At 39.4% G+C, this 25,816-nt stretch overlaps 1 protein-coding gene across 4 annotated transcripts in view; it reads left to right on the forward strand.

The window, feature by feature from the left end:
• The first annotated feature begins 295 nt into the window (after positions 1-295).
• RAPH1 (Ras association (RalGDS/AF-6) and pleckstrin homology domains 1) overlaps positions 296-25,816 on the forward strand; it is an 86,465-nt gene continuing 60,944 nt past the window's right edge. Inside the window, exon 1 of one of the 4 annotated variants that reach the window (XM_085227707.1) lies at positions 296-793. Coding sequence is in view for 2 of the 4 variants with exons in the window: in XM_085227706.1 (XP_085083832.1) it covers positions 25,428-25,430 (3 nt within the window). In the remaining 2 variants the exon portion in view is untranslated. Of the gene's footprint in view, positions 794-5,696; positions 6,024-25,357; positions 25,431-25,816 lie in introns of those variants that run through there. The other 3 variants (XM_085227708.1, XM_085227706.1, XM_085227710.1) reach the window with 3 other exon arrangements.

Raw genomic sequence — 25,816 nt, forward strand, 5'->3', positions numbered from 1 at the left:
CTCCGCGGGAAACACGACCGCGGGCTTGCGTGCATTCCCACAATGGGGGAACGCGTCCCGGCGCGGGGCTGCCCGCCGGTCGGCACGAGGCGGACGCCGCCGCTCCCGGCCGCCTCGGCCGCGCCTCGCGCCGCGCGTGCCGCCCGCCGCCCCGCTCCGTTCTCGTTCCGCGGAGCTCGGCGGCGCGACCCGGCGCGCAGAGGGGCGGTGGCGCTCTGCGGGGCCGCACGCTAATCGCCCGACCGCCCCCCACGCGCCAACGGCTCCCGCGCGCTAATCGCCCAACCGCCGCTTGAGCGCCGGCCCAACCGTCGCCCGCCCAACGGCCGGCGGCCACCCGGCACCGCGGGGCCCCCGCCGCCCCCCGGGCTCTGGCGGCGGGCCCGCTGGGCGGGGCGAGGCGCAGCCTCGCCGGAAGTGAGCGGCGGGGGGAGAGCCCGGAGCGGCGGCGGGGACTGGGGCGGGAGCGCCGTCTCCGCTGCCGGGCAGGGACGTGCTCCGGCTGCCGGGCGGTTCCGCGCTCGGCGGAAACAAGAAACGGGAAAGGAAGGGAGCGGCAGCGGCAGCGGGAGCCGGCGGTGGCGGCCACCATTAGCGGCGGGAGGAGGAGCGGCGGGTAGCGGCAGTAGCAGCAGCCGCAGCCGCGGGGGGCTGCGAGGCGGAGCGCGAGCAGAGCTCCGGTGCCGCCGCCGCCGCCGCCGCCGCCAGCGGGAGCGTGCCCGCCGTCTCTGCCCCCTGCTCTGCGGGGGATCGCCGCCGTCCTCCCGCCGCGGGCTCCCCGAGCCGGGGCGAGGTGAGTAGGGGAGCCGCCCTCCGCCGGGGGGTGCGCCGCATCGCCTCTGGGGGCCGGCAGCTGAGGGGCAGCGGGCGGGCAGCGCCTTTCTGCCGCCTTCCTCGACTCGCCGCGGGCTGCGGAGGAACCGCGCCGGGCGGGGGGAGCGGGGCGGAGGAGCGGAGGGGGATCGGAGAGGTGGTGGCAGCCGCCCCGCGCGGCGCCGGGGGTGCGTTTGTACGTCGATGGCCGGCCAGGGCTTTCTGCTCCCCGCGAGGCGTGCCTCGGCGCGGGCTGGGCGGCGCGGCGGGGCTGCGGTGTGCAGCATCCAGACAATGTCAGCTTGGGTGAGCGAGAGAGCGAGTCCCCACCCTGCGTAGCTGCGGGCGGGCGGGTTCGCTCCGCGCGGCGCTGCCAAGCCCGGCCGCTCGGGTCCTTTCTCCCGGCGCAGGAGGGAGCGAGCGGTCGGGGTTCGTCGCGGCGCCGCGGGGCTTTTTTGTTCGTTTGGTTGCTCAAGTCCTGGATCAGCCCTTCTAGCTGTAGGGCTTAGCAAAGGCAGGCTGGCGTGTGGAAGGCGAGGCTGTTGTCTGCCTCGGTCCTCGTGAAGATGTGCGTGTACGTATTTGTATGTATTCATACAGACATGTATCTGCACACTTAATTGCGTCTGGGCGGTCATTGGTGCTGGGAGAGGAAGGAGTGTCTGCGTACGTGTGTGTCACGTGAGCCTGACACAGGTATGCTGCTTTTCTCCTGCATTCGTGTTAACTGTCTTAAGAAGCCGGTGACTGAGCTGTCAATGTTGGACCATTTGTTTTGGATATGTTGTCTTGTGTGACAGAAAATAGCCACTTAAGTGTTTGGGTGCTGTCATACCATTTTATTTCATCGTTTTTTACTGGTATGGTGGCCTATTATATTTTTTTTAACCTGACTATATATACTGAGAAGAGAAAAAAACCTGTCAGTATGTATAATGCCTCTTCTGCTGGAGGGGTAGAGGTGTGCTCAGTTTGGAGCAGTATTCACACAGCTATTGCGTCTGGGTTGCCATTCACATGGTGGAGGAACAGAACTACTGTCTGTGGGACTGAAGTATCACACCCACACGTAGCTCCATGCTAACCAGAAAGGCCTCTTTTTATCTGTTCCCCCTCACTCTCCTGTCCTCTGATCGGGGACGCAAATACTTATAAAACTCCATTGAGACAAAAAAATGAATTTAGATGTTTATTAATAACATATAATATATCTAAACCAGCAAACCTGTTACTGTCCGTTTAATCAGCTTTTCTCGGCTAAGAAATTTCTTATAAAAACAGACAAACAGAAAAATCACTAGCTAAGTCATCCTCGGAAACAAATGTAAGTTCTGGGAGCGCATTAAACAGTAAGATTTAAGGATGTGGATGTATATGTATTTAATATACTTATACCCTTGGGTGGGTGTGGCAGATAGCAGAATACAGAGCTGGTAGATTGCACCTAAGTTGACATGATTTTTATCTCAGAGGGTAATACTCAAATTTAAGTGCTTTAGGGAGGACTTTTGCTCTAATAGAACAAAGAGGTAAGCAGTACGAAGGAATTAACTTGATGTTTTCTGGAAATTTCAATTTCAGATAATCAAAAAGCCAACCCACTTTAAGGAATTCATATGACTTGCAATGAAAGGTCCTTCTGCCAGTGTTTCTCTGACTCAGCATCAGAGAAAGACAGGAACAGTGATTAACAGTGGTTCAAAAAAAAAAAAAAAATAGCTTGCCAGATATTAATCTCTCAAAAGATTATTAAAAATAATGTGGGAATGAACACTGATAGATTTTTGTAATTTCAATTCTGTTTTTCTTGTGTATCTTGAAGCTATTGCTCTCAGTTTTTAATTGAAAATATTATTTTCCAGTGGAGTAACGAGTTGATATAAATTCTTTTGAACTTCCTGTGTATTACAACATCCTGCTGTTTTTTTTTTTTAGTAAGGTAAACCTTGGTACAGAGAACACCTGTTGATTTACAGGAATGCATGAGACAGCTTTTATAGGTAATGGTTCATACAGTTGATTTTAAGAGGTTTTGTTTTCTCAAGAGTGTGTTTCATGATATCTTGGTTATCAGTATCTGTGGATGTCTTATTTTTCCAGTTCCTCAAGCCACTGAAATTATTTCAGCTGTAAAGTCAGTCTGTTGCTGATTCATTTTTTTTTTTGTGCCATTATGAACATGTACTCCATTGCCTCTCCTTCAGCATCCAGATTTTTTAATAAAGGGTTTCTTTCCCCCTCCAGAAAAAGTGTGATTTCTTTGTGCTCTTTACTGAACATCTTCACGCTCTATTAGTCTTATCTCTATGGCCACTGGAATTTCTGTTCCTTCTTAAAATGTCTTTCAGCTACTGGAGGGGAAAAAAAAAAAAAATCTGTTAAACTGGGACAGAGTTAAATCTAACTCAGGCAAATAGTATGAGGAATAGTGCTGAAGATGGATCCCAGGCACGATATAAACTAGATCACCATTTAAGTAGTAGAAAAATGCAAATATCTCACTCAATAAACGAAGCAAAAGATTGCAGAAATAATCAGTCTCTTCGGGTATGTTCACCAGTAGTTTTATTATTGAAGTTCTAAATAGATGAGAATTGAAACAATATTCTTCACAGCTTCATCTTAACATCTGTTCACATTGAGAATCCTGCTGGTAATATCTACACACATAGCTGAGTGAGAGATGGTCAACTTGTATTTCATCCCTAAAAATAAAAACTTATGGATGCTGGCACTAAGGGGCTTTACACCATTCTGTGCAGTTGCTGGAAGATGACATGCTGGCTTACAGCTGAATCAGGCAATATCAAGTCAGTTTTATGAAAAAGGTGATCAATTTGTCTTTATTACTGACAAAGATTTAAGATACTGTAGAAACTACAGCAGACTGATGAGTAGTCAAGTTTACTATATTTCTATGTGGAATATAACTAACTTGTGTTAATTTTCAGGAAAAATAACTTAGAAAGTAGTGTTGTGTTATTAATTAAATCCCCCTAAGGATTCAGAACACTTCTCTATCATTACTGGTTGTCATAGGTAATGAGTACACACTTGGAATGCTTTCCATCTTTAGGAATGTCTACAAGATTAGAGAGTGTCATTGGAGAAAGATGTGCTGTAATTACCTGTTACAGTAGCTATTCAGATTAGCAAGGGATTAATGTTTCTTCTTGGTACTCTGCAAGCAATATAATCACCTAAAAACAGTATTCATTCAAAATGGCATCTTATTTTCAAAAGGCTAATACCAGGAAGTAGTAGTAAGTACCTAGTTTAAAATACCAGAGAGGGAAAGAAGAAGTGTGAGGGAAAGGCTAGGAGTTCCAGAGCTACTGTGACAATAGGTTGGAAGTTTTTTTAGTCACAGAAATATTTTTATGTGTCACTGTATTTCTAGTTTCATCTTATGCATATAAGATGCTGTTGTCAGAAAGATGATTGAGCCTTCATTGATTTTTGTCTTACAGAGAGCAGAGTGTAAATTGAAAGTTTTAATATGAAAATATTATTGAGAGTCTAGTGAGGGAATTACTATGCACAGTAGAAAAACTGTTATATTTACTTTTCTTAAGTAAATGTTTTCAAGTGTTGAAGAACTGAAGTCATTGCTACTAAAAAAGCACTGATTCTGAGTAGGGCAAATGGTAAACTGAATAAGGATTTTTTCTGTCAGATGACAATTACATTCCAATAATGGATGATTAAGATAATAATGCATTGCTCTAACTATTATGGCTGACCTCTGCTGAAATGTTCTGGTACCGTTGCAAGGTATCGCGGTTCTGTCACGGTTGTAGATACAAAGTTAGCCAAGAGCTGTTTTATGTAAGTTGTGTTAGTGCAGATCCAAGTCCCCATGCTATCGCCTACATAATAGCTGATTTCTAGCAGATAAGGATTAGAAAGTTATGAAAGCAAGAAGGCTAACAATGTGGTCCAGTTCTGATCTTTTATGTCAGTGTTGTACTTTCATTTAGAAAAGGTCACTGAAAGTTAGAGAAGAGTATAATTTCTCTCAAAGGCATGTATGAAGTGGAAAAATATGCTAAATAGACCAGGTACCACACATCTCCTTCCAACCTCCTGTATCCTTCATCCTCTCTGATATTTTCCCCGTTATGAAGCTCAAAGAAGTGTTGCACAGGGACTGACAGAAATGATTGTTCATGAGCATGTGAGAGTTGCGGGCAGTGATGGCAGCAGGGGGTTCTTTCCTGCTGCCAGTGCTAGGGTTGTTTACTCTGGTCTTTCCCACTCCCCAGAGACTTCCCCCTGTGCTGTGCTCATAGGCCCTGTACTCTTCTGTCGTAACTTTCTTGCCCTTGCTAGCTGGATTAAACAGGATTGCAACTACTCTGTGCTGAGTTGGTATGTATTACAGTTACTTTTGGTAATTTTTTCTTGTTGCCTTAGTGGCTTTTCTTGTGGAAGGGAACAATGTAATAGTTTGCTCCTTAAGGAAAAGCTCCTAATGTAGCTTGTTGCTTTCCAATGATACATGTCATATTATACTGTCGTGTATCAGTGGTTTGTGAAAACCACAGATTCTTCTAGGAAGTCCTGGGAGCTTTTGATAGTTCTACTGCAAGTTTTTTTCTTTGTTTTCTGAGATCTTTTTTCATCACAAAAGCCTTTTCAAAAGCATCCTAAAGATTTGTTTACTATTTTAATGCAATGGTAACTGGTAAATTTACTTTATTTGCATGTAAAACTCAATTATGAAGGCTAAGCTGTTATTCTGCTCACAAAGAAAAAAGCTTTTTGTCAGATCCTTGATGATACTAAAGCAGTTGCAGATAGACCAATAGTCCTATACAGAAAGAAGAATAGCACTCACCTAGCTGGTGAATCAGAGTGTGGCTGTGCAGCACTCCTTGTCAGCAGCAGCCCAGGTCCAAGAGATGCTCTCCCTTCAGAGGCTGGCCCTTATAATGAGCCTAGGGGCTCCACCTGTTCCCTCCTGGTCAGCTGGGGAGCACAGGAGCAAACAATCCGCCTGTGCTCCCTGGGCCAGACACACCCCTTCACCAGGTGCTCAATCACCACTTCTAGCCCTGCCCAAACCATTCCCCTGCAGTTGTTGAAGTGTTAGAAGTACAAAAGATGTAATTCAATTGTTGATAAAATAATTTTGTCTGAAACAGTTGTCTGATATCTTTGTTGCATTTAAATCTCTTCAGTATGTGTCATGGAACTGCCTGCTAAGGGTAAGTGCAATATTAAAAACTAAGTGAGTTACTGCATGCTGTGAAAAGTGTTACCTTTTACAAAATAGAATCTGTAGAAGTGTTGTGTTTTGTTTTGTTGTGGAGTTTTGCTCTTTTGGAACATTCAGATGGTATTGAGACAGTTCTTCCCAAATGAAGTTGTTTTAATCAGTAATGAAAAAAGTTGAGTTTCTTTTTCACATTTCTGGTTTTCTTTTTAGTCTTTCTATTGATTGTTATGATAAAATACCATTTTTTTCAAAACACCTGTGTGATTAGTTTATCCGTGGAGAAAATATGCTGAAACTGACAGATTTTCCTCTCTGTTAAAGGGCTGGTAGACTTGTAGCGTTGTGTTACATTTGACTCTAAAGTAGCTGAATTGATCTTTGCCAATATACTTGTTCTGAAAAGACAAATGTTCAGAAGGAAACTGGGTCTCACTTGCTGGCTTTCCATCAACCTATCTCTGTGGTGAGATGTCTCCGGTTAGATTTCATTACAGGCACTACAGACGATAGTGTTAGAAAAACAAATCTACATATTTCGGGGGTAAGTAAAGTTGCTTCATGTATCATTTAAAACCTTCCAGTCATTAATCTATACCAGCCTAAATACAATGCACTGGTATAAAGCCACAGGTTTGCTTGTATTCTTGGTGGTACTGACTTAATCTTGAGATATTTGCCTTCCCTTCAATATCTTCCTAGCAAATCCTTAATGAAATGGTGTTAATAAGAGCAAAAAGGAAGCAAATGAGATTAGAGATGACTTTTTTTTTTCTTCCTTTCTTGGCTGAAATATCTTGAGATCTTACCTAGCTTTAGGGAACGCTAAACTGTTGTGCACTAGGAGTACCCTCCTAAAAAGAAGAGGCTGGGGAGATTTAATCCTTTAAATTCTGTAATCCACTTTGGATCCATGATAGCTAGGCTGGTAAAAATTGACGGGGTGATGAGTTGTGGTGAAAGATGGAAGTTAACAGGGAAGCTGTTGAGAGAGGTAGAGAGGCTATACCTTTTAGACAGTGCTTATATGCTTTGTTAACATGAGTGATTCTCATATGCCTGGGATGTGAAAACATTATTTAAAGAAAGACAAACTCCTTTTTTAGGCTGCTGTTTGCATTTTAAGGTCATTAAAAGGCATTTATCTAGAGTTTCAGAGTCTTAGTGAATAATAGTGCACTACAATTTCATAAATGCATTTGTTTGCACATCCAGATGACAAATATTGTCTACACTTATTTTTTGTGAAAGCTGGTGTACAAAACTGAAGCTGAATATTACTCTAGCTGAATATTGAAAACAAGTTTTCAAGATGTTTTCAAACATCTCATGAGTAAAGCTGCTTTCTGCAGCTTAACAATAATCATCCAAAGGTGAAAATACTATGGGAAGCTTTATTAGTTTTGCAGAAATACCGTACTTGCATACTAATTGCCTTAGTTTTAATCCTGTGCTTTTCTACTTAGTCGCTTAACTCACTGCTTGGTACTCTTCTCCTTTATGGCATAGAACAAGAAGAAGTGAATTACAGAATATTTGTATTCCCACCGCAAAGTTGAAAGCATGTTATTGTGACCATGATAGCATTTGCTCTGGTTTTCTCGTATTATTGTCTGAAAGCATGGTACAAGGATCAGAAGTTCTAAAATTTGAGTTACCTCTGAAGCGTTGCTGTAAGAGTGTGGACTCTGTTATGGAAGAGCCTGGGGGGAAAGAAAAATCAAATCAAAAAGAAACAAAAAACATTGTGAAGTCATATTATCTGGGTGTTTGTGAAGTTAGTATACGGTTATCCATAACTGTGTGTTTAAGGTAATAGTTTGTGTCCAGATACTGAAGAGCAGTGAGTGGCACGTGTGATTCTGTGAAATCTTCTCATCAGCTCTTAACAAGGAACTCTTACTGTTAAGTAGTGTAAGCAGGTAGTCAAGTGCAGATTTGTCTCTGTGTAGTTTCTGCAATTGGAAATAGCCCCCAGCAAAGGTTCAGGAATGTGCACTAGAAAATTTACCTGGAGTGGCTTCTACCACTGTTATTTACAATGATGCTGAGTACTGGGCTGTTCTGAACTGTAGCTGCAAACACCTCTCATGTGCAGCGTTGATGTCTGTGTAAATTCATCCACTTGTCATGTGTAACTGTTACCTTTTGTTCCTGTGCTTTTGAAATAAATGAAGGTGGCAGTGCATTAACAAATCAGCCTTAGGGTATTTGAGGCTGATAATGGTATCTTTTGCTCTTGTTTTAGTTTGTCCAATTTGTAATTCATTTCTTCTTCAGTCAAAAAGATCTTTTGCTGAAGTGGCCAAACTCCTACAGCAGGAATGAGAGTCTCTTCTTCTAAACCAGCCTGGTGGTCAAGCGAAGTCTTGAATTTCCTCTGTTGAGAGAAGATGACTTTCCTGAGTCTATTATAGCCTCTTTAAAAGCACTCGCTGAGTAATTGCTTAAAGGATACAGACTCTTCTACTGATGTCTTAAAGAACAAGGCACTGTGTGGGGGAAAAACGGTCGCATCTATTCAAGCTTTCTTCAAGGTTCACAGCTCAGGGAGGTTCCTGCCAGTTGCTCTACGTAAGGCACATTGCTGCTGGATTGCATCTCTACTTAAAATAACCCTTCATTCTTTGGTAATATGCTGTAGACTATTCCTAGGCAGTTTCCTGTTCATGTACAATTGCTTTTCATGTCATACTGACTCGCTTAGTTCATGCCTGTATAGTGATGAAGCATCTTGTATGGGATTTTTGATTCTGTGCCAGAAGCCAAACATTCCAAGCTCTTTTTAATTTATTGTTTAGCCATTTTGTTTCCTGCTGTCTTTCTTACTAGCAGAAGGATCACTGTAATCTTGTTGCACCTTCTAAACTGGAGTTCACTATTGTCAGGATCTGTTTTCTTTTGATACAATAAGAAAGGTTTGGGCTTCCCAGGTGCCTGTAGCTAGCTGACTAAAGACATTTGGTATAAATGTGTTCAATAGAGCATTTAAAAATTCCTAGTCATCTGAATTGTAGTTGTCTGATGGCTTTAGAAAAATATTTGTAGCTACTAAATAGTGGTGTTTTAATTAAGTAACAGGAACAGGAAATTAAAACACACTGGCAGTTTTCATTCACTGGTAACTTTGCAAAGTAGTAATGGTGACTGGAACTTGTCACTTCCTTTGGCCATCTCCCAGCATGTCACAGGTCAGGAAAACAGTTCTGCCTGAAGCTGGATAACAGATGATCACTCTTATTTTCACCTCGACTCAAGTATATCTATAAATAAGTAACTTAGTGATATCTTGTAATCAGTTCTGTGAAACTGAAAGACTGTTTGTCAGACTGATGTGAGTACCAACAATAAATTCCTGCCCAGGTGGGAAGGAAAGGGATTACTTTCTTTAATTAAATATTTGTTTGTTCTGGGTTAGAGAGCTCAGAGATCCTCTCTAAAGCGCGTAGCAGAAGTGAAGTCTTATTTTCAGTAATTACATGAAAGGAGGGCCTCATAGAAAAGCGTGACTGTTGTCCTCCTTTCTAGCAGCTGGCAGAGCGGAAAATCGAAGCAATAGGGAAATGAATGAAATTCTTAGGAAGAGCCACATATTCATGTCACATTTCTTAAAGTGAAGCATGCAGTGTCTTCATGAAGACTGCTCTGTCTTAACTAAATTCTCGCTGATAGAGCAGTGTACAGCTTGAGCTTTTGTGCTTACTATCCTAGTTAGTGATAAATCAGAGTTTCCTGTTTAAAATGCAACAGCAACAACAAGAAACAACCACTCAAAAGCTTGTGGTTAGACTGAATGAAACTTTCTATTGTTGTATTGATTATTCCTATTTAGTTTCAATTTGTGCAAGAGCTTCAAAAAGCTCCTCAAAACCAAATAAACAGAAAAAAGCCCTTGGAGTGACTTACTACTACTTTGTAATGACAAACCCTAAATTATCTATTAGCATGTGAAATGGAATATTCCTGGAATGACTAATGTGCATTGAAGGGTTGAAAGTTCAGAGTAAAGCAAACAAAGTATTTTCAGACTGTGCACTTTCAACTTCGATGGTGTTTCGTTTCTGAAATGCAATGCCTTAAGCGTCTCTGTTAGAAGAGACAGATTGTTTAATTTTCGTTCTCCTGAAGTACCAGGTAATATTTACTGCTGTCATGTAGGAACTTAGCTTGGGTAGACTGTTACTTCCCAAACTTCTGGATGTGAGTTTCTGTCTTTATTTCTGGGCCTAGATCTCTCAAAGGTATACTAGATTAGCATGGCCTTCAAATTTAAAATACACATAATATAGGAAAAATGTTTTCACTCAAATTATTTTCATTTAATGTACAGACAGTTTGCTATCGTGATTATCATGAAAAGAGTTTATATTTAATTGTTGTTGCTTGCTTTCTAGTCTGAGGGCTAATCTAAGTGCACTACCCAAGGAACATTACTGTATTGTAACATTTGAAGTTATTCCTCCTATCTCTGGCACCTTCTGATGTTGGAAGTCTGAACTCATTTTTGTGAGCTGCATGCTTTCTACTTTGAGGATGCCTTCATGAATTGTTGCATTGCTGTGTACCATGACAGTGGGCCAGCTACATCTTTGTAATGTTGCACTAGCATTTGTGAAACAAGAAGTGAGCCCCATACCAGTAACGTTTTGTGCTGGTTTTGGAACTTAAGCAGTGTTTTACCAGAACTTTCTTTTGGTTTCTTGAACTTGCAGAGCATAAAATCCTCCATACATTCTGAAGTTGGTCCCCATCCATTTAATTTTTTTCATTCTTGAAGGTACATGATCTTTTTGTTTAGAATCACTTGAGACTAGAATATCAGAATCTCCTTTCCCCCCTTTTTATTTTTTTATTTATTTTGTATTTGTGATCATTATTAACTGTCTGAGATGAGGTTAGTCTTCCCTTTGATGTACCTGTTGCCAGGCTGTGAGCATTTTAAGAATAACATTTCTATGTATCTGATCTGATGAAATATGATAAAATGTTGCAAGACTTTGCATAGACCCCTATTGTAGGTAATGCCACCTAAATTTTTCTTTTGCTATTTTGACTGAATTGGAAAGTGAGATAAATGGCCAGTTGTGCTCTCATGAAAATGTTAAAAGTGACAGCTGACCTTATGTTATCTGCATTCTTTTTGCCTTCCAGTATGGTTTTAAATACTTGATTTTACAACTGAGCGTGCTTTCTCTGTGTTATGATGTGCCATAGCAGTTGAGAAGGCATGGGCATGGCCTGCCAGCAAATTTGGCAGTTGCTGCTTCATTCCTAAAATGACTTTTGCTGGTATGCTTTCCTTAAAATGTTGGTATTTAAGCAAGGTTCAGGCAGTGTTTAGCAGCAATATGGTCACTCAAGCTAAATCATTGGAGTAGCAATAGCTGTTGTTCAAAACTAGTACTTGGGCTGGGAAGCTTTTTTATTATTTTCTAATAATATATAGTTTGGAAAATGTAGGTGGTTAACCAGTTAAAATGCTTGATTTGTCCACTTTTTGGTAAGAAAATCTTTTAATCTTGCTTGAAACGCTAGTCTTTATGGTTATTTGTTAGTGCCATGATTATTAAGCTAAGGAAGACCACTTCATGTGGGAATTGAAGGTGAAAGAAGCCCTGCATTTACTCAGTATTTTTTGTCACTTCTGAAGTTCGCCTTGTCTCTGCAATGTTACTACCATGCTTTCATTGGAGCCAGCAGGGTAGCAGCTGTCTGATCCTGTGTGCATTGAGATTTGTCTGTATATGTGTAGCTAGTTTGAATGTTTGGTTAATAAAGAAGCCTCAAACAGTATTAAAAAAATGATCTTCCTGACACTGCTGTCATGCAGCAGCCTGGTATTTAATGGATTGAGAATCTAATGGATACAGATCAAGAACTGTGTAGTTCTCATACTTTTTTTTACCACTTGATACATATTATGGATCATGCTTAGAAAATCTGTTTGTAACTAACTCCGGTCTTTCTCTTTCCAAAGATGAGCAAGGTAGGTACTGAAATTATGCCTATGACTCTCCATTCTCTAAATAATTGATTTGTACCTTCAGTGTATTGCTAATCTTTTTTTAGTGCCTTGAGGAATATGATATTACTTAAAAAGAGGAAGTTGGGCTGCCACAGAGGAAGCATTATATTATGGATTAAGTGCTGTCTTTGTCTTTTTTTCCTACTATCTCTTGTTACACTTATGCTTTTTTTTTTTTCTTTATACAATTTCCAGTGGTATTTCTGAGTTGCAGAGAGCTGTAGTTGTTTGGAACATTCTATGTGTAGTTCTCTGGTCCTCCTCTCAGCTATTGATCTTGGAATGTTTGCTTCTGCAATTCTCGATTTGAAACTGGATAGGTAGAAAAATACTCTTCTTTCTGTTCACTACCGTGTCCTGTACTAGATCTTAGATTTGTGTGTGTGCTCTGAAGTTTTGGCTAGAGCTGTCCAGTAGGAGAGACTATGAACACTGAGAGTTGGACAGAATATTGTTCTTGATGTTCCCCATTTCAAAGTGTACAGAAGGGAGATTAGATAGCATGATTAGCTGTGTTCCTGTATTGTGTTACATGCATGTCCTCTCCCGCTGGGAGAAATTCTTCTGACACACTAGAACTGAAAAACGGGTTAGCAGCTTGTTTCCCATAACTTGCTCTTTTTGTTTTTAGCAGCAATTTTCAGGAATAAATGGAACCTGGAATTAACCTTACTAGTTAGTTTAGAGAGCTGTGAATGATGTGAAACATTGTAGCTTTAAAGATTGCTATACTGTATGTAGGTTGAAAACTTTCCATCAGTGGAGATTATATCATCTGAAATCAGAGTACTTTCTGTGACATGCATGCAGTTAATAATTAGTGGACTATCTTTTGTTGTTTTACCCATGTTTACTCTTCAGGAGCTGCTTGAGTTGGTTTGATAGTAAGATTGATATTGTTGTTTAATAGTGACACCCCAAGTTAGAAATATGAATCCTGATTTTTAAGCATGTCTTTGGCTTTTCTTATGGAAACTTAGCCTAGAAAAAAGTAAGTGTTGTCTTTACTAAGTTTTGGATAGTGTGGTGAGCATTTTCTACCTGTAACATTAAGCTGTAAGTGTATTGAGGAGTATTTTTCTGATCTTCTACTGTATCTTACTGATGCAGAAAGTTTTGGTATTCTGAAGAGTCCTGATTTGGACATGGTGGATGCTTGATAAAAGGATTTTCTTCCTAGAGTTTGGATCTTGCAGACTTGGTCTGCAGAATGATACTGGTGTTCTGTTACATGCATGAGCCAGAGATCTTAATCTTAGATATGTTTCTCAAATACTGGTGTCTGAAGTTCCCAGCTGCAGATGCTACACCCTTCTTTTTTGCTTCCCTTCTTTATAGAACTGATGCAACTGGTTGTGGCACACTCTCTGGCTTATGATTAAGCCATTTTGTCTCCAGATCCTGTAAGTGGTTGCACTGAATGGGTAGTGACAGTGATATACAAGTAGTGCTGCCAGGTGTGCATTCCTGGTGGTTATTCTCAGCATTGTTGCTGTGGGAGCAGCCAGTCAGTTCCCCTAATACCTAGAGGATCCATTGGCAGTTCTGAAGCATCGCTTACAGCTGTTCTGTCTGCTTACTAACACCTAGGTGTAGAGTCACCCACTGCTGATTGTACTAGCTACTTTCCAGGAAGTAAGTGATGAATTTTGCATAGCTTCTTGACTAAAACTTCCGTGTTTACCTTGATGATCATTAATTTAAGGAATGGCTACCATACTGGCATTGCACTGATTACGGTTTTGTCAAGCTTTTGCTATGCTGCTGTATGTTCTATATACTACTGTATATGTTCTGTATATACTACCGTATGCCTCTATGTCTAGTGCTTTTTATTATCAGATGTGCAACAAAGACACTAGAGTCAATCTATCTCAATATGATATGTAGTGAAGGTAACAGCTTTTTCCTGTTAATTTTCTGACTCTAATACAGATGCTGCTAAAAAGCAGTGGCTGTGGTACTAACAACTCACCTTTGGTCCATGTCACCAGCTGTGTTTAGCACTGCAATAATACCAGTGTGTGGAAATCTTTGCAAACTTTCTTCTACTAATATCTGAGCTTCTTTTTCTTTTAACTACAGGAGGTGGGCTTTTCTCAGTTGTTTTTCTTTACTTGAAAAGGAAGGTTGGTTGGTTGTTTACTATATATTTTGGACTCTTTTTTCCCCAGTCTTCAACTTGTAAAATCAAATTTTAAACTGAATACTTCCCCTTGCATGTAACATCATCCAGTTCAGAATTAACTATTGTAAGTTGAATGTTTCTTGATTTTTGTTTATTTATTTATTTGTTTATTTATTAATGCCACTTTTCTTCCCTTTGCTATCACTTTCTCTTGGAAAAAGAAGACCTAAGTTGCTTTAGATCAATCAGAAGATTTATGTAGAGAATGTTGGATTTTTCTGGTTACACATGTACAGTTCCATAGATTGTCTCCTGCATCCTGCAGGTAGTTTAGTCTTAACCTTTTTCCTATGATGGGAAGCAGAAATCTTCTGGTTCCTTTCAATAGTTGATTATGAGAGGGGTTTGATGTGTTTATACTTACATGGGAGCTTTGCAATGAGAAATCTCCATGCCAAAATGAAGTGGTTGGGATTAGTCATTTCAGCAGTTTTTTGAAGGTTTTTGCAGTGGGAAAAACCTGGTTTGTGGGGGAAAAATATCAGTAGCAGAAGTTAGGAATAATGCTAAATGCCTCGTTCTCATCTTTCATCTGATTCTTACATTGCATAACATACAAATTGAATCTGTGCACAGTCTTTTGTGTTTAAGCATGACACTGTCAACTAGAATATTTTTAAAAAATTATATCCCAAGGTTAGTTTTGTGGCATCTGAAATAATTTACTTACTGATCAACAGGAATAGGGGGCTTTCCTAAACTTCTGTTTCTGTTCCTAAACTTTATTACGTATTTCTGTTGTCTTTGACCTGATTTCACAGTTTGATTATTCTCCCTCTCTTTCTCCCTCTCTTTCTCCCTCTCTTTCTCCCTCTCTTTCTCCCTCTCTTTCTCCCTCTCTTTCTCCCTCTCTTTTTTCTGCCCCAACATGCAATATCTATGTGGCATTAAGTTCCATTTTATACAGAAGTATGCATAGAAAAGATATATCAGAACTCCTTAGAAACCATTAAGTTTAGATGTTGAACTGAGGGACATGGTTTAGTGGGAAATGTTGGTGATAGCTGGACAGTTGAACTGGGTGATCGTGAAGGTCTTTTCCAACCTTGGTGATTCTATAAATGGCTCAGATGTTGGTGGATAATTTCTGTGCATAATGGTTTGTTATCATTTGACCTGTTTAAAACTGTTGCTTTGAATTATGTCAAATCCTTTCAGCCACTGAGTGACACATACTGTAATTTAATCTCTCATTCCTCTCTTGATAAGGCTATGTGCCATGAAAATTCAGATGCCTTGTATGTTATGAAGTTGACTCTGTTATTTCCTTTATTATTTTATTTTTAGGATGAGAAGTTAACTTTCCTCACTTATGCTCAAAGCCAACCAGGTTCTATTTCATCAGGTTGCAGTGTGAAAACCTATTCTCCTCGTGAAATATTTCATCCAAAGTCAAGCTCTATAATGGTACTTGTGCCACACTGTCATCCTGAAAAGCAATGAAAGTGTCCTTGGATGGTAGACTTAAAATTAGAAAGTGCTAATCATGTTCTGAAAATACTTTACAGAAGTTAGAATATTTGTTTTAAAATCAGATTTTCTTATTTTTGTTGGTTTTACTGATGTATCACATTAATTGAAAAGATGAAGTTCTACTTTGTTCTAATCTTCCTTCTTTTAAAAAGTTTCTTGTTTATTTTTGAAGATTGGGAGTCAAAAATTGTAGATCTATTTTTACTATTGCACAGGAGGACAGGGGAGATTAATTTCAAGGAATACCTTAATGAAAGAACTGCATTTTTAGCTGCACAACTATGTTCTGTAGCCATCCTTCTGCATACCCTGGCGTTAGTCAGGTGAATTACCTGCCTGATGTACGTAGTCAAGGTGAGATGCCCCTGGATGAAAGGGGGCAAGAGCGGTAGTAGTACATCACTCTTGACATGGAATGATGTCTCTAATTCTGAGTATGGAGTATGGCAGACAGAGTATGTCGCTTGTGCAAGACCTCATTGTGTTGCAGTGTTGCCCTCCTGCTGATGGAAACAGATGTGTGGCACAAGAAAATGCGGCATTCCTTTACAGTCTGAATGTGATCCATGGCAGAAGTTATTCACAGATAGGCATGTATGTAAAGAATTACATTACATATTTTAGTAGTGCTGCTATTACTGCCAGGTTGCCTTAGGATGCAGTTAGAACATGCAAAAATCCCAGATAAACTGAATGAAATCTGTAATGCTACCAAAAGACGTATTTTCCATGATCATAAAAACTGTTTTGATTTGTCACAAACTGACCCTTAAAGGAGCTAGGTTATAGCTCCTGTCAGCCAAACTTTATGAATACTTTGGAAAGATAACAGGAATAAGTTGCCAGCAACTCTTAGATCTAAATGGACATTCAGAGATGCGAAGACAAATATTAAAAACAGTTAAAGTTTAAATACTTTGGGGTTATTTTTTGTTTGTCAAATAATCTGAATGAAATGTCAGCCAATGACAGCCTTCCAGATAATTCACACCTCACTGTTAACAATCAATAGCAGTAACACTGTATGTTAACGGCGTGTTCCACAAATGTCTGGAAACCTGATTCCACAAACACTTCAGAGCTCCAGACTTCTTGTGATCACAGTTCAGTTATTGTAAGAGGGTATTAATGCCCCACATTGATGAATGCTAGGGATCGTCTCCTTGTCCCTGTAGATTTGTGTTTCATGTGGAAATTAGACAGTTACACAGTGCTATTCAGTTAGTCTTACCTTGGTGTTTGAAACTGCTCGTGTACCTTTAGTATTAAAAGGCAAAAAAAAACACTTTGAATTTGGACAAAATGTAGACAAACACAATTAGAAATTGTTTTGCTTTTAAATATTAAGGTGCTAATGAATTAAAGTATGTATTATAATGCAGCTTTTAAACTAGCCCATCTACTTTTTAAATAGTAGATGTTACTGTTCTGTGGCTTATTCAGCTACAACAAATCAATGCGAATCAGTTCTGTCTTGCCAACCCTTGTCCTTAACAAGATGTGAATGTGTTCCAACTAATTACCATTTCTTGTGTCACAAATGACATTCCGTATGCAGTGTGGTCAACTCAGTTCAGCTGCTTTCAGCAGTAAAAATACCCATTGTGGCACACATTCTGCTTGCAGAGTTCTATTCTGTAGTTTATTCATCTGGCTCAATTCTTAGGGAGGTCTTTATACCAAAGAAGATATTTTTGTTTCCTCCAAAATAATTGTTCTTTTGGGACACTGAGGAAAAGCTCTTTACTGCAAAGCTTGCCAAATTGTTACACAGCTGTTAAGATGATATAATGGCTTTTTTGTTTGACTAAGTTTGTAAATATGAACTTCCTTCCGCCTGCATTTATAAATAATATAGCTCCATGCAGAGATAATTTTTTTTCTGAATTTTTATTGAGGTAGAGCATCTATAGAATGCTTACATATGTACATACATATATGTTTATATTTGATTGTGAAATGGATGACCTAATTTTCTGTGAACTAGATATAACCTCTTCCCCGAGTCCCACCAAAAGAATGTATGTCCTGGTTTTACGTAGTGGAAAAATATCATTTGTTACAGTTCTTGAACAGAATACCCTTAATTCTAGGAGATGTTTGCTGTGGTGAAATTGCAATATAACTTACTTAGGCTTAAAAAATAGGCTCAGAGTGGTTAGTAGGTACTGTTTCTTTTGTGTATGTCTGGTATTCCTGCATTTGTTGTGAAGCCACGCTTCCTGCTGTTTTCCAAATTGTAATGGAGGAAATGACAGCACTGGTGATCAACCTTATGGGCACAGGCTTAAGTATTTTGGAAAGGAACTGTGATTGACTACAGTGATACTGTAAGCTGAGGTAATGTTTCGACTTAAGAAGGGCACGGCTCTTTGAGCATTGATGCAAAATCAGCATGTCTTACAGTATTAGTTTGCATTTAGCACTGATTTTTCTAACTCATCTTTAATATTTAGAAATTACATGTATGTAATTACGTGTATGTGAGGATGTGGCTGTTTATAGTCTGTGGGGAAAAAAATCGGAGGTAGCATGTTTTGATAGGAAAATAACATACATCTATCAATGTTCCTGTATTTTGCTGCTGAGGACTTTTTGGGAAGGTGCTACGTGGTGAAGCCATTGAGCCATACTGTAGGATACTATTCTTAACTTCTTTGAGAGCTTCAGAGCTCCAGACTTCTTGTGATCACAGTTCAGTTATTGTAAGAGGGTATTAATGCCCCACATTGATGAATGCTAGGGATCGTCTCCTTGTCCCTGTAGATTTGTGTTTCATGTGGAAATTAGACAGTTACACAGTGCTATTCAGTTAGTCTTACCTTGGTGTTTGAAACTGCTCATGTACCTTTAGTATTAAAAGGCAAAAAAACCTAAAACAAACAAACAAAGAAATGGAAGTTTGAATGGAAAAAACTTTGTTAGCCATGCCACTTTCAGATGGTGGCCTTAAGAGTAGCCACAAATGATACATGTGGTGAAAAAAGTTTTTAAAAGTTTGATTTACCTTAAACTTAGTTTAGCCAACTCTAGGCAGTAGTTTTCTTTCTGTCATCTAAATCTGAGTTCCATTTATCAATTTCCCACAGCATTAAACTTAGACGGCAAACAAGAATAATAGGATACAGAGTGGTAGAACTTACAATTTCCTTGAAATAATGCTTTCGATGTGAAACACAGTGTGCAGTGTACATATGCCCAAGTATAAAGCTGCCTTCAATCACTTGCTTTGGATTATGTTCCTTCACTAAATAAAATTGGGGTAATTAGTTTTAATCAAGAAACTTAAAAAAGATTAAAAAAAAAAGATAAAAAAAAAAGTTCAGGATTTTTTTTTATTATTCTGTTTGTGAATGGCAATACAGAGTCCATCAGCTCATATTTTGTTTTTGTTGTTGTTGTTGTTTCGTCTATTCCCCTCTCCTTTTTCCCCCACTTCCCTTTGATGTGCAGCACCAAAGCAGTCTACTGTCTTAGTTTCCGTATGCAAGAAAAACTCCATTCACAAAGCTGTGGAGCGTGTTGGCAGCAGACTTTCCAGACAGTAGTTGTCTATTTGACTCGGGTGCTGAGCTGTTTGGACAAGGTCTCTGCAGTAGGACCTGAACAGTGTTTCCTTAGGAATGCTGGCCCGATCCCGTGAATTAAAATCTTTCTGTTTTAAGACCTTCTTTCACAAGATTCACCTGTCAGCTTTGTCCTCCATAGTTGTCCTACTGTATAGAAATGTCATGTTCACGTCCTTGGTGATAAGATATGCACTTTCTTTTTTTCTTTACTTTTTGCAGTGGAAGCTAATGTTCTTATGTTGTCAGGAACCAGTGCTTTAAAACATTGGTTCTGTGTTAAATATTTACATTCTGCCTTAATCTCCACAATTAAATCCTAAGTCAAGTCATTTTGATGTACATCAGTTGGTGCTTAACTGGCTTTTAGATTTCTCAAACCTTTGACATAACAAAAACCTTTTTATGTTGAGAGTGCTTTCTTGTCTAAGCTTTTCTTTTCAGGAAGTAGAATCCACTACTAGTGTTCTTCCCTCTTTTCCTCAGGCTCTGCTGCCAAGATTTGTTTAGAAGCTGAACTAATGCAGCTTTTCAGCATGAACATGTATCTATAGAGCACATCTTAAGTGTACAAAATTAATTTCTTAAAATATTTTAATAAATTTGGAGTTTCACGAGACGTAAATTAGAAAGTAAGAACAGTGTTCAGTGGACAGCACTTTCATGCCTAGTAATTGGCTGTGTCAAATTTCGTAGCTTTATACTTCTAATTGCTGGTACGGCTTTGAGTTACCATGTGGACTTCTTCAGTTAAGATAACTAAACCATACAGAGGAAGGACATATCATTTACAATAGAAAGAAACCCCATGTGAAGAAAGTGTTTTGTGTTTTTTTTTATTTTTGTTTTAATTATTCGGGAATAAATATTTTGCCAACTTTTTCCGTTTTGGGAAACTTTGGGAAGAACTTTGCAGTGACATTCTCCTCAGATGGCAGTTAAGTTGTATTTTCAGCCTTCATCAGTGATGACTGAGCCATTCTGTATCAGCCCAGGCTTTCTCATTTTCAGAAATTCATATAGCCTTAGTTGGAGAATAGTGGTGGAATTACTACAGACTTTGATGCCTTACTGGACCAGATGTCTCACAGAAGTTGCTTTGGGGTTCGAGGTCACTTCTGGAATGGCTCCTCTCTTTTTGAGAATAGTGAGAGCAAGTGCTGAGAAGAGTTTTTGTATAAGTATAGGACTTTTTTTTTCTTTTTTTTTTTTCCCCTTCTTATAGGGTTGTCAGTAAAACAGCTTAGATTCTGCCATATCAACAAAGAAATAGGTGAGCTGTAGTTAATGCAACAGGAAGTTGACCTTCTGTTTAGTATTGCATATGAGGTTTATAGTGATAATGAAATTTTGCCTAATCCTTTTTCCTGCCAGATGATCTCTTGGTCTTTCATATAATAGAATACTGTCCCATTCCTACTAGAATCCAGCCTTTCTGTCTGGTCTTGGCTCCTAGAAGTTCTCTCTGCCATGCTCCATTTTGGTGTTTCTCCTAGATTCTCAGTATTCTCCTCAGTGCAGTCCTTCCAAGTCTTCCTCAGGATGCAGGTTCTCCATGGAAAACTCCTTACATACTGTATCTGTATTTTCTGGTAATGTCCTTGTGGATTTCCCCTGCCAAATTAGTTATCCTTCTCTGCCATGTACCTAAGGAAATTGTACATTCTTCTGCATTGAAGTAGGTGTTGAAAGAATAATGGGAGTAGAAGGGGATTTATGTGTCTGCTTGCAGTTTGCATTGAAACTGGGGGGAGAAATTGACTGCCAATTTGAATTCCCAGTAACTTTGTCTTACTAATGGCTTAAAATGCAAAATTAATTACTCTGGTATAGCTTGTTTAGATAAGCATAGTTTTTGTTTCACTATTGTTGTTCTTTTGCTAAACTTGTTAGGAATGGATTTAAAGTAAAGCAGATGTCTTGTAAGTTAAGTTGTATTTTTCCTTTTCTTTGATAATGTCTCAGCCAAAAGATTATTTCCCTATTCATCCTCAAAACATTTTTTTTCCAAATGTTTGATGACTAATGATAAAACTGTGCTCAAAATGTGCTGACTCATAAATGCAAATAATGAAATACTAGTGTACTTTAGGTGTTTTGAAAATTAAGTTGTGAGTTTTCTGAAAAATATGGAGGACATTTTATGGAGATGGTGTTTCCAGCTGTTCATAATGCCTTCTTTACATCTGTCTTTAAAAGTCAGACCAACTATCCTTGGGGTACTCTACCTTCTGACCTATGAATCTGGGATGGGGAGCAGAATAACCTCCCCACAATTCAGATGGAAATAGTCCAGATGGAGTTGTAGGTCTCTGTCACAAGTCTGTGGGGCCAGATGGGATTCACCCAAGGGAACTCAGGGAGCTGGCTGAGGTGATTGCCAAGCTGCTTTCCACCATCTAGTAGTGTTCCTGGTCGAGGAAAGAGGTCCCAAAGGATTGTAGGCTTGCCAGTGTGACTCCCATCTATAAGAAAGATATTAAGGAGGATCCAGGGAAGTATAGGTCTGTCAGCCTGACCTTGGTGCCAGAGAAGGTTATGGAGCAGATCACCTTGAGTGAGATTACACAGCATGTGTGGGACAGCTGGGGGATCAGGCCCAGCCAGCATGAGTTCGTGAAAGGAAGGTCCTGCTTGACCAACCTGATCTCCTTACATGATCACATTATCTTGCCGTTGGATGAGGGAAGGGAGATTCTGGTCAGGTGGGCATCAGCCTCTTCTTCTGCATAACTAGCAGTAGGACTGGATGGAATGGCCTCAAGTTGCATGAGGGAAGGTTCAGTTTGCACATTAGGAAAAAAAGTCTCTCTTTCAGAGTGGTCAGGTACTGGAACACACTGCCCAGGGAGGTGGTTGCATCTCTATCCGTGGAGATGTTCAAGAAATGTTTAGATGTTATACTAAGGAACATGGTATAGTGGGGAAATACTGATTGTATGTGACCATGAAGATCTTTTCCAAAATTTGTGATAATGTAGTCTTATTTCTTAGCAAAAATCCTAAATCACTTTACAGCCTGTTGCAGCTAAGGTTGGAGTAAAGAGTATATAACATGGTGTGAAATTCTTATAAAGCAACTTGTGAACAGTGTTGTTTCTTTTATCATAGTTAAAGCACTGCTCAGTCATTTTTTGAACTGTGGCTGATATACTGTCCTTATGGAAAGAGATTTGGCAAGTTGTTTTGAGTCCTACTAGATAGTAACTACATCTTACAAATTGTTGGTGTTTGGTGAGGTATCTTAAATGAGCACTGGCATAATTATTATTTTTAACCTTTGCGAGGGTCCCTTGGGCAAAAGATAGTTTTTAAGTGTACTGAATCCAAGTACTGCATTGCTGTCTACATATGATTATGATGGGTTAGCTGAGAGCCTAAGGAGGAAATATGCTCACCTGTACTGTAGCTTATTAAACATAATAAAACATCCCCCCACCAAAATACACATCCGTTTATGCAGTTTTATGCATCATGAAAATGTTTTGTCCATATTTCAATTGAATTTTGCTTTTGAATGACGTATGGTGCATCTATAGAATAAGACAGCTTTGCTTTTGTTGTTTGCTTTTGGTTGGTTTTGATATTTTTTTTCTTCTAATTCATTTAACTTCAGCAGCTCTTGAAGAAAGAGAAGGCCAAATAGCACACAGCAGAACTACCAGCTGTTAGACTTCTTGAAGAATTGTTTTGGCTGTTGCAAGTAGTATGTGTGGAAATATTGCCTTTATAGCAAAACAGAATTCTTAAACTGTTTATGCAAAATACCATGCATGTCGCATTTTATGTTCTGTTGGTACATGTAGGATGTTTCTGAAGATGCAGTTATGGATGTAAGCAGTTCTCCTTGTTCTGTTTTTCCAAACAATGCCAAGTTTGCTTTGTGTTCTTCGCCATGGCTCTTATCTGTAAATTAAAAATTGGAAACCTGCTTTTCTTCCTTCATTCTTCCAACGTGCCTGCTGTAGGCTTGCGGATAATTGTCTACAAAAATGTTAAAGGCTTGTGTTCTCACTTGAATCATTAACTGCTTGGGAAGCTCCCATAGAAGTTCAGACATCTGAATTTGTAAATGGCCACCAGATTTGTCAGGAATGATTTGCCCTTGAAGTGATGCTTGCTGTCACCTGTCCTTTAGCTGTAGTCTGTTATAGCTCTGTCCCTCAGATCAAATTGGCAAGAAATGTCACAGGGCTTTTCTCATTTCTAGTCAATATAGACCATGAATCACCTCATAGAGGCAGAACCTGAAATATTTTTGCTTGGTCATTTCTTCTGTAGAAGCTACATCAACCTCTAGCATCTCTTTTTTTTCCTGATGAAAACATAGTTGCAGTCAGTATGCCTGCCAGAAGATCAAGGCTCCGCAAGGACAGGAAGTGCACTGTTCCTCAAGGACGACTTTGAGGAAACTTCTGAAAGAAAAACTCGGGTGGAATAGCATGAGTTGTTGTGAGTTGCTTATGGAATTTCAGTGGGGAAGAAAGACGCTTTTTAATGATTATTCACTAACTTAAATTTTGTCATTTATTTGGAAACCTTTAAGACCAGGTGACTTGGTTATGTATTTCTGCCTTCTGGAAATACTGTCATGGTTGTATTCAAAGTGTGTCTTTGTTGAAATCAAGTAAGTAACTAACCCCGACTTAGAACTTGAATTTGTACCTTCTTGAAATGTGTAATAAAGCTTAGCTTGACTATGGAACCCTTTTTGACAAGGTTGCAGCTACTCTGAGATACTTTGTTTCACTTACAACGAAAATGCATTTCTGTCTACTTCTTACAAATGTTTTTTAAAGATTAGTTATGCAGATTTATTCTCCTAGAGGTTCTCCTAGAGAAGCCTTATGCTCCTGCTGACGTTGTTTTAGGCTTAGTATTGCTTCTCTGTTTCTACATCAGCTTGTTAATATTTATTATTTCTTTTTGCGTGTCAGGTATCCAAGTTAAAACTGAATTGGAAGAGATGCTATAACTGTATTACAATAACTGCGTACTGAAGGCGCTGGAAAGTGGGAACTAATGAACGTTTTTAAATGCATATCTGTGCAGGCTATACTTCTAATACAGTTTTAAAGCTATACATTTTCCTGGCTTGCATAACCTCATTTTATTTCTGTATTTAAAATTTTCAAAAACTGGTAATATGAAGATGTTAGCTTCTGCAGCTGACGATGAATTACATTCTTTTGGATAACACCTAGGTTTCTTTGTTATTTGGAACAGTATTTTTAGCAGACGTGACTTTCGTATATATGATATCTCTCTACGCAGCTTTTTAGACCTGTCTTTGTAAAGAATTTTCTGTTATCTAGGATGCTCTTTATACAGAACTTAATACCATTTGGGTTCTCTGGCTGAAATCTTGGTTCTGGAAATTGGGCACAGTGATGGATAAAGCCCCGTCTTTTTAAAGCAATGTCTGTTTGGCTAAATGTGAGATGGGCACTGAAATGTATTGGAGGAAATAAAGGTTTTATTGTGTGCCTTCTCTGCAGAGCAGATTTCAGATGCAATTAGGTACATTCTTCGATAGACTTTTCAGCTTGTCCCTGATCAAGAAGAAGCATCTTTTAAGTGTATTTTTGTGTATAGGACATCACTTTGTGGAGGCTAATTTTAAATTTCATGTTATACGATCAATATATAATATGTAAAACTAAAAGTACTGCAGTCTTAATGAAAAAACAATCGTGTAGAATATATGATAGACTTCTACCCAATCCACTCTGTGTTTTACCTCTCTCTTATAGCTATCAAGCAAAGAAAGGGTGGGATGGATATTTTATAGGTGTTCTTGCTGTGGCACATTAGGGGAATTTCTTGTTTGTTGGAAATAGAGATGATGAAGTAAACATGCTAGTATCTTCACTTCGTTTATTTCGGGAAATTGGTGGGTGACTGAGTAAGCTGAAGGTAGAGAGAGAATGTACAAGCTTTGATTAAATACAAAAAGAATCAGTAGTTGCAATGGGTGTGAATTTGGAAAATTGTTTTTATTCCCTGATGCCATTAGCCAGAAAGAACTTATTTTCTGTCATTTTTGTCTGTGAACAGCGCTGTGATTTCTTACTCCTGCTTAACAGACTGACTGCTTTAATTGAAAGTTTTGGTTCTGAATCTGAAGAAAATTAGGGAGCAACTATGGTACGTACGTTTGATGTTTTTGTGGTTCAAATCTCTGGGATAGTTGAACAGCCTGTTATAATCTGAAGGGTGCTACAACTCTAGCATGAACACTTTGTGCTGTTTAGAAAATTTCTATTTACTGTATACAGCACTGATGTATTTTGGGGGATTCCAAGAACACTGAGACAGTTTGCTTTGATGTCTGATATCTGATTAAGACTTCTCTTGTTCCAGTTGCTTATTCAGACAGTTGTTAAATGAATTTTAGAAACTCTTAATTAAAGTTGTGTTGTGTTGCTACAAATATTTGTATTCCAAACTGATAGTTAATGTAAAGAAAAATATTTAAGGGCTTACTGAAAGAGTTATTATGTGACCGGGCTTAAACACAAACAGCTGGAGGC

The sequence above is a fragment of the Meleagris gallopavo genome, chromosome 7 (assembly GCF_905368555.1).
Source record: "Meleagris gallopavo chromosome 7, MGAL_WU_HG_1.1, whole genome shotgun sequence".
Taxonomy (NCBI): Eukaryota; Metazoa; Chordata; class Aves; order Galliformes; family Phasianidae; genus Meleagris; species Meleagris gallopavo.